Genomic DNA, 9,721 nt, shown 5'->3' on the forward strand with positions numbered 1-9,721 from the left:
ACACCCTCTCCACTGAATAGCAGGCTAGTGATTGCTTTGCGACACTTGCAGGTGTCCACTGATTCGTTCCAAACCACTCATTGTTGAATTTGCAATTTCCGACTTGTTATGTACTGTTTATGTCCAATTGCCAATGAGCACCGATACCTTTTATACATACTTTTTTTCATATGACAAGGATTGAAAAGGATTTGCCAGTAGATTGTCAACGTGATTCATGATGATGACTGCTTGTCTAGCTTCCTAGCTAAGATTTTAAAGTAACATGGTCAGTCCAATCAAAGCTGCGGTAGATATGTGATTTGACGTCATTTTGTCTGTGGCCAATGACCTTGAGCCTTCTTGGATGGGCACTTCTAATGTAATGTAAATGTATGGCAGCACCCAAGGGACTTGAACTGCCTAGCTCTCTCTGTAGATTCTGCGGTGACGTAGTGTCCCGATGAGTGACAGATTACTGAGCAAATCACGGCGCAACAAGAGAATATCACCAACGTCTACGCTCTGTATATTCCGCTGGCTGCCCCTCCACCACAGAAAGCTCTAAGCTAGGCTGAAATACCTGCATTTTGGAGATACCTTACTCAAGAAAGAGACTTTGAATGTGGCTTTATTGTGGCGGCTTTATGCCTAGTTAAGGTTAAATACAATAAAATTAACGCAATCATTTTTTTTTACATTGTTTGCAAACTGATATGTGACATGATTTAATGTCAAAATAACATGCAAAATATTTTTTATTTTTTTTAGCTAAACAGGTCCTGCCCCACCTGCTCTGAATGACGGGTCGCCGATAGCACAGTTCAGGCTGGATCTGATTTATCTCTAAAGAAACTGCAATATGCGCATTGAGCTCACAGGGGAAAAAAGGGATTGCAATAATTGAACCGTCAGTCAATCGCGCAACACTTTTATTGGCCTAATGGACATGACCATGTAGCAGTTAACACACCACAGTTATGGAATACCTTTTAAAAAAGTGCACCTGGATTACCTGATGCCAGTAGGGCAGTTTAAAACTCAGTTAAATGAGTTCACTGAAGTGTGCAATTGTTTCAATTGATTGTTGTAATAACCCGAGGTAATGTATTTATACTGTAGCTGTTTTGATGACTTTTTTTGTCCTCAGGGCATCATTGTAAATGAGAGACTGGTCTCAATTGGGTTCCCCTGAATAAATGTTTTTTTTATTAACTGCCCTCTGTCTCTCCTTCTCCTAGTGGCAGCCCTGAGGCAGGTCCTTCTCAACCACATGACAAGCAGAGAGGAGGGCAGCGACAAGAACAATGAGAATAGGAAGGAGAAGGAGCAGAGAAAGGGCTTGGCCCATGGCGCCCGCCTGCTGAGGACGACGTCACTGAGGGGCCCGGAGGACAGCAACAGCAGTACATCGGGCCCTACGAGCGCAGCAGCATCTTCTCCTGGCTCCTCGGAGAACGGCACAGCGGGGAGGGAGGAGGGTGCCCCAGGATCCTCAGAACTCCCGTCTGGGGACACAGGCTTCTTCGAGACATCTGAGGACTTTGGTGAGCCAACTGGGACATTCAGGGAGCTGGACAAGTCATGGGAGGGCAGAAAACTTAGTGGCCAATCCCCTTCTGCTTAAGTCGAATTTTCACTTAGTCATGTTTTGATGTCAATAGGAGAACAAGTTTGAATTTGACTTAAGCGGAGGTTAGGATTCACCCTGTAATGTGTATTGTTCAAATATCCTCATAGCTGAACAAGTTGTGTTTATAGCCATTTTATTGATTTTATAGCAAGCTGTTTTATGATATCATTATGCATGTGTGAGGTTCTTCCTTTTTAATTGTGAACATTAAAAGTTCTCAGGTGGGCATAACTTACACTTTTCAGAGATTATCTGCTTTATGGCTCTAAACCGGCATTTCCCAAGCTAAGGGTCGCTACCCCATATGGGGTCACCTGATTTGAAAATGGGGTCACGAGAAAAACTCTCAAATAAAATAAGAAAATTGCGCTTGGTTCATTCTTCCTACAAATGTGACTATCTTTTGAACGGTTTAATTAAGCAACAAAATATTATGACCCCACCATTGAAGGATAAGGCTCTAAGGAAAATGTATGTGTCCTCTGTTTCCCTCTACAATGACCACAAGCCATGCATTACTCGTTAGAGCAGAGTGGGCAAGACCCGGCAATAAATCAGACTCTTGCGCCCTCTCTCTCCCTTTTCAGGCAGTTACAATGTCCTGGGGGGCTCGGGGGAGAGCAGCACAGATGACGACGGTCAGGCGAGTGGCAAGGGTGGAGGCAGGGCCCAGTGGGGCTCGGACATCGACCTGAAGAAGCTGCTCTCCTCATCCTCACAGACAGGGGATGCTGGCCCCAACCTCAGCCGTCAGGTCATGACCCACATCCGCCTGCTGCAGGCCAACCTGCAGCACTTGAAGGTACACCATCAACCCCCCTTTGAGTACCATGAAGAAGTTGCCCCCCTAGATCACACCTGGGTTCAAATACTATTTGAAATAATTTCAAATACTTTCTGTGCTTGATTGTGTTCGCACTTCAGGCAGGCTAGAGTAAACACTTAAAGTATTTGACAGATTTCAAATAGTATTTGAAGCCAGGTCTGATCTAAGGTCAGTTTTAACGGCTCTTTGATGGATGATTCAGGGCAGCTTCGGCACAAAATCAAATCATATTGTATTTGTCACATGCTTTGTAAACAACAGGTGTGGACTAACAGTGAAATGCTTACTTACGTGCGTGCGGGCCCTTCCCAACCATGCAGAGAGAAAGAAAATAGACAAATTATAGAAACGTTTTAAAAATGGAATAAAAATAATAATAGATGTAATGAATAACTATAACTTCGCTATATACAAGGGGTACCAGTACCGAGTTGATGTGCAGGGGTACAAGGTAATTGAGGTAGATATGTACATATAACAAGGAATAAAGTGAGATAAAAAAAACAGTAGCAGCAGCGTATGTGATGAGTCAAAAAAGTTGGTGCAAAAAGGGTCGGGTAGCTATTTGGTTAACTATTTAGCAGTCTTATGGCTTCGTGGTAGAAGCTGTTCAGGGTCCTGTTGGTTCCAGACTTGGTACATCACTACCGCTAGCTTGGGAGTAGCAGAGAGAACAGTCTATGACTTGAGTGGTTGGAGTCTTTGACAATTTCTAGGGCCTTCTGGGCCTCTGATACCGCCTGGTATAGAAGTCCTGGATGGCAGGGAGCTTGGCCCCAGTGCTGTACTGGGCCCTATACACTACCCTCTTGCGGTCGGATGTCAAGTGGTAATGTAACCAGTCAAGATTCTCTCCCATGCCCAATCTTTTCAGCCTCCTGAGGGGAAAGAGGGTTTGTCGTGCCCTCTTTTTGACTCTGTTGGTGTGTTTGGACCATGATAGATCCTTTGATGTGGACGCAAAGGAACTTGAAGCTCTCGACCAGCTCCACTTCAGCCCCGTTGATGTGAATGGGGGTGCGTTCGGCCCTCTGTTTCCTTTAGTCCACAATCAGCTTCTTTGTATTGCTGATATTGAGGGAGAGGTTTTTGGCCTGGCACCACACTGCCAGGTCTCTGACATGCTCCTTATAGGCAGCCTTAACGTCGTCAGTGATCAGGCCTACCACGTCGTGTCATCTGCAAACTTAATGATGGTGTTGGAGTCGTGCACGGCCACTCAGTCATAGGAAAACAAGGAGTATAGGAGGGGACTAAGCACGCACCCCTGAGGGGGCACCGTGTTGAGGGTCAGTGTGGTGGATGTGTTACCTACCCTCACCACCTGGGGGAGTCCCATCAAGAAGTCCTGGATCCAGTTGCAGAGGGAGGTGTTCAGCCCCAGGGTCCTTAGCTTAGCAATGAGTCAATGAACAGCATTCTCACATGGGTGTTCCCATTTCATGGCTACAATTGTGTAGCCTCTGAGTGCTACGGGGCGATAGGCAGGTTAACTTGGCATTCTTGGGCACAGGAACTGTGGTGGTCTGCTTGAATCATGTCGGTATTACAGGCTGGGTTAGGGAGATGTTGAAAATGTCAGTGAAGACACTGGCCAGCTGGTCAGCTCATGCACTGAGTACATACCCTGGTAATCTGTCTGGCCCTCCGGCCTTGTGAATGTTAACCGGTTTGAAGGTCTTACTCACATCGGCTACGGAGAGTGTGATCACACATTCGTCCAGAACAGCTAGTGCTCTCACGCATGGTTCAGTGTTGCTTACCTCAAAACTAGCATAGAAGGCATTTAGCTCGTCTGGTAGACTCGTGTCACTGCGCAGCTCGCGGCTGGTTTTCCCTTTGTAATTCATGATAATTTGCAACCCCTGCCACATCCGACGAGCTTCAGAGACGGTGTAGTAGGAGTCGATCTTAGTCCTGTATTGATGCTTTGCCTGTTTGATGGTTCGTCGAAGGGCATAGCGGGATTTCTTATAAGTGTCCAGGTTAGTGTACCGCTCCTTGAAAGTGGCAGATCTAGCCTTTAGCTTAGTGCGAATGTTGCCTGTAATCCATGGCTTCTGGTTGGGATATGTACGTACTGTCACTGTGGGAATGCAATGTCATCAATGCATTTATTAATGACATTTCACATTCTTAAAGTCGTGATCCTGACTGACCTAAGATGGAATTTTTACTAGGATAAAATGTCAGGAATTGTGAAAAACTGAGTTTAAATGTATTTGGCTAAGGTGTATGTAAACTTCAGATTTCATCTGTAGATGAAAACTCTTGGTAAATAGTATGGTCTGCAGTTTATCATGACGTTTTCTAACTCGGGCGAGTAGAACCTCAAGACTTCCTTAATATTAAAGATTGGGCACTAGCTCTTGTTAAGAATCGCACACCTCCCCCTTGAGCTTACCCGATGCTGTCGTTCTGTTCTGCCGATGCATAGAGAAAACATGTTGTATATTATCCATATCCTTGTTTAGCCATGTTTCTGAGAACCATAGGATATTACAGTTCTTCAGGTCCCGTTGATAGGATAGTCTCGAATGGAGTTCATCATCAAGTTTATTCTCCAGTAATTGTACAATTGCCAATTGAAAAAAAGAGGGTGGTTTATTTACTCACCGCCACAGTTTTATCATGGTGCCCGCATGTCGTTTTCTATATTGCCGTCTCTTTCTCTTCCGAGTGTCGGGTATTAGGGCCTAGTCGGGGTGAGCAATATTTCCTGTGCCGCCGACCTGTTGAAGTAGAAATCTTCATCCGAATCGAGGTTAGCAATCACTCTTCTGATGTCCAGAAGTTATTTTCGGTCATAGGAAACAATGGCAGAAACATTATGTAAAAAATAAATAAAAAATGTAAACGTTATCATAGCAACAACAAAAAAACCAGGAGCCCGTAAAGCATCTACTGTACATTCCAGAACTTCATGGTACCAGAAATGTATGAGAAGCGCTTTAAGTAAAGTCATTCAAATTCTATAATTTCCGTCCCTCATGCTTTTGCCCATACTATCAAATGTTTCTATTCATCCAGTCACACATCCATCCACACACTCATTTTATCCATCGCTTCTGTTCTACCAGAGATAAGTTTGTCAACAATTTATTTTCAGGAAGTGGAAACCAAGTATAATGAACTGCGCCAAAGGCTGAGTGAATCCGCTACTGACACAGAGGAGAACAAAGGTACTGTGAATTATTGATATTGCATCCCCATATAGCCTTTAACAGTGCACTATTTTTGACCAGGTCCCATAAGGCTTTATAGGGAATAGGGTGCCATTTGGGACACACACTGATACTTTACTGATCATGAACAGATACAAGAGTAGTTTGCATGCACAAGATGCTTGAAAGGGCTTTTGTAATACATCAGCATAGATATCTTGTGCTCCACTAATGCATTGTAATTTCTGCAAGCATTGAAGTTTGAGTAAACCATACACACGGGACAACAAACAGAATACGTATCACAACTTGTAACTAGATTTGTTGTTGGATATCCTAAATGTATACAACAGGTGGGCCTAATACAATGGGTGGGCCTAAATGTATACAACGGGTGGGTCTAATACAATGGGTGGGCCTAAATGTATACAACGGGTGGGTCTAACGCAACGGGTGGGCCTAAATGTATACAACAGGTGGGTCTAATACAAGGGGTGGGCCTAAATGTATACAACGGGTGGGTCTAACGCAACGGGTGGGCCTAAATGTATACAACAGGTGGGTCTAATACAAGGGGTGGGCCTAAATGTATACAACAGGTGGGTCTAATACAAGGGGTGGGCCTAAATGTATACAACAGGTGGGTCTAATACAATGGGTGGGCCTAAATGTATACAACAGGTGGGTCTAATACAAGGGGTGGGCCTAAATGTATACAATGGGTGGGTCTAAATGTATACAACAGGTGGGTCTAATACAAGGGGTGGGCCTAAATGTATACAACAGGTGGGTCTAATACAATGGGTGGGCCTAAATGTATATAATGGGTGGGTCTAATCCTGAAAGCTAATTTTGTTAAAAGAACATCATAGCCGGTGTCTATTCCACAAGTTACCACCAGATAAATCTATGGTGTTAAAATGCTTATTTCCTCTGTTCCATCTGACTGCGCAATCCACTGTCTCATCAGCCCAGACAGGGAAGTTATAAACTTGATCTACAAAAAATCTATAAAATCTATCTATAAAAAGCATCTAGACATTATCTCACATTTATTTTCGACTAACATTTAGTTTTCAACAGCAGAGATTTGTATAAACCTTGCTGTCTTGTCTCTCCGACTTTTGCAAAATTGTTTCAATATTCAAATTTGATCTCCAACTGTCCCATAGTAATGAATGTGTAGGAGTCGGGATGAGAGGGAGAGGCAAGCAGCGTTTCTCAGCAAGTAGAAATCATGAATCAGCTGGCATAATTTTTATGGATATATACAAAGAAATGTCAGTTGAAAACTAGGTCAAACGAAATGAAGTGCAGCTAGTTTCCAGTCTTTCCAGCCTCAGTTTGAAGTTAGTGTTAGCTGTCTTGTTGGCTAGCTCCTCTGAACAACCGTGTCCTAATGAGAGAGCACATTTTCTATCCCAGGCAAAATTGTTCCTCATTAGCTCATTGTTATGAATGTGTCCAAATAAATGTCACTTGAAAACAGCTTAAACTAATGCAGCTACTGATATTATTATTTCTGCACTGTTTGGTGTGTCTGTAAGTTAGCCGTAGTTGGCTAGCTAGCAAGCAAAGGATAAGAATGTTGCCAGCCAGTATGGCAATGGAACATTTAGAATGAACGACTGGAGCGCGTCCATAGATACAGAACAAAAAGACTGAACAACTCGGTCGCGTCTCTAGCAACTCTGGATTTGTGTTGTGGAAGGATGAAATAAATTCATCCAAATAATGTTAATAATTATTTGAATATGTTGGTAACCCGTTGTATAAAAGTGATAATGCCCTCGAAGCCGGTGTTTGGAGGATATATTGGCACGGTTTGGCGGCCCTCGACTCGGGCCTAACAACACCCGTGCCAATATATCCTCCCAAACACTGACTTCTCGGGCATTATCACTTCAATACGTTTTGTGGTCAGACATCAAAGAGCAAAACAAGATGAGGAAAGCAAAATGGAAATATGTTTTCACTATTTCTCTCTTTGTTTTCTGTCTCTCTTCAGATGAGAGTTAGTGGTGACAGAGCCCCTAATCATCCACCACAAGAGAACAAAATAGTGACATTGACAGGAAGGGGGACACCTGGTCACCTCTCCCTGTCCTCTTGATGCCCCCACATCACCCCCTCACCCCTCCAATGCTGCTTTGACCCAAAGTGGAGACTGAGACACTCCGCAGGCACACACGGAAATCAGGGACGAACGCCACAACTCTCCACAGCCTTCTCACAAGGACCATTGGACTATACCCCCCTCAACCACCAGATCTTTTTCCTCCTGTGGATAAGAGTGTCATCTTCCCATTGCTCGCATGCATTGGGCCTTCGGAACTCATCACTTTCAATTTATCCAGCAGGGTCCAGAAACACACTGTACGTGATCCTATATTCCAACTTAAAGCATCCCTGTGTGGTGGCTAATGCTTTCGGCCTAGAGGATCATGGACCATAGCAAAGGCACACCAAAGTGAGAAGTGTGCAGAAGATCGATCAAATTCCGCTAGAACAAAACATTTTAAGTTTAGAGAATGGTCATTGAGATTTTTTTAATCAGTGGTTTCTACTAAACTTCAAAACATAATAGTATGTTAAGTTAGCCCACCATCATGCCTATAATGACATTCTGAAGTGATTCTTCAATCACCTAGGGCTGAATCCTAACTTTAACTTAGTAAAATGTTCCCTTCGGTATGTATAGATGTGGAAGACTATTGGAAGTGGAAGTTAGGGTTATCCCCTTAAGAGGTCCTCAAGTCATTTGGATCTCAAGAAAAACAAGCAGTTCTCCAAAAAAAGGAAAATGTTGTGCATCTCAAGAAAAAGGACTAGTTCGGTCTGCTAGATAGGTCTACTTTGCCAACCCAGTGAAATACTGTTAGTAGTTAGTAACATTTCTCTTAATCTTTCAGTGTGGTTGTTTCTCCTCTGGCTGGTATTAGTGGCACTTTGGAAGCACGTGTGATATAGCAAAATACGAGAGGACAGTCTGTCGTTCCTGTTATTGACATTCCCCTGAAGTGATGTGGTATTCATCCATTCCTAATTGACAATGACCCTCTTAGATCGGGGGAACCCCCCCCCCCCAGCTATGTGCCCAGTAGCTGTACATCTTCCTTTTTCTCTGTTTCTGGAACTCCAAACTCTGTGTCCTTTGGCTACAAGCTACTGAGGAACTCTTCACTCACAAATGTAGCTTCTGGGGTGAGAGCACAGGCCTCTGTGATTTCATGGTTGGATTGAGAAAGTACTGGCACAACAAGAACTGTATATTCATTTCACTCCAATGTTAGCTCAGCTGGAAGAATGTTTAAATATGAAGTTGTGGCTTGGATTTTGGATGGAAACAAAGAAGTGAACAACAACAAAAAAAGAGACTTCTATGGACTATTTTAAATGTAAAAGAAATACAATTATGTACAATAATGACCAACACTGCATCTCTTAAAGTAAGAGCAATCTTCATATTTCCTTGGTTTTGTTGGTTTTTTGTTTTTTTTCCTTCTGCTTTCTACATCATACAATCATGTATTATTTTAACAGAAACCACTAAAACATTTGAAAAAATAAGACTTTTATCCCTAAAATATTCATGTAATCTGTATTTTTATAATTTTTGTCTAGACTTTATTATATTATTATGAGCACTATTATTAATATGGTCTCTGGCTCTGAAAACGTAAATAGTTATTTTTAGATGAGCGATATACATTTGACTGATCTATTGTTTAAAATTAAGGGAAAGATTACAAAATGTCTTCGTTTTGTTTCAGTTCATCTTACTGGGAGAGGGAGGGAAATATGAGTTTGAAATATGATTAAAGAAGCTGGCTGGAAACACTGATGATGGAGTATTATTCTCTGAGCTTGGATGTGAAAATACTGCAGCATATTTTGGTATACCTTCTTGTTTCGCATGTTTATCTTTCATTTTATTCGCAATGCAATGAGACCACACATATTTCCCAACTACTTGTTAAAGACACTTAAAAGGGAAGTTCAGTATTGCACAACTTAGGCCAGGATTCAATTTGATCGCGCTTTGTCAGCTATACAGCTTTAAAAGGCAATGTTCCCGTGTTCACGGAGACCGCATTCACAGTAAACGCTGCATATGTT

The 9,721-nt window shown here is 42.7% G+C and overlaps 1 protein-coding gene across 7 annotated transcripts in view; it reads left to right on the forward strand.

The window, feature by feature from the left end:
* The window catches only part of LOC112258060 (rho guanine nucleotide exchange factor 12-like), a 149,215-nt gene extending 139,769 nt beyond the window's left edge, over window positions 1-9,446 (forward strand). For all 7 annotated transcript variants that reach the window (XM_042326969.1, XM_024432140.2, XM_024432139.2 and 4 more), the window contains 4 exons: window positions 1,221-1,526; window positions 2,200-2,414; window positions 5,548-5,620; window positions 7,611-9,446. In XM_042326969.1, the coding sequence (XP_042182903.1) occupies window positions 1,221-1,526; window positions 2,200-2,414; window positions 5,548-5,620; window positions 7,611-7,621 (605 nt within the window). In that variant the 3' untranslated portion in view covers window positions 7,622-9,446. The remainder of the gene's footprint in view (window positions 1-1,220; window positions 1,527-2,199; window positions 2,415-5,547; window positions 5,621-7,610) is intronic.
* The last annotated feature ends 275 nt before the right edge of the window (window positions 9,447-9,721 follow it).

The sequence above is a fragment of the Oncorhynchus tshawytscha genome, linkage group LG09, assembly GCF_018296145.1.
Source record: "Oncorhynchus tshawytscha isolate Ot180627B linkage group LG09, Otsh_v2.0, whole genome shotgun sequence".
Lineage (NCBI taxonomy): Eukaryota > Metazoa > Chordata > Actinopteri > Salmoniformes > Salmonidae > Oncorhynchus > Oncorhynchus tshawytscha.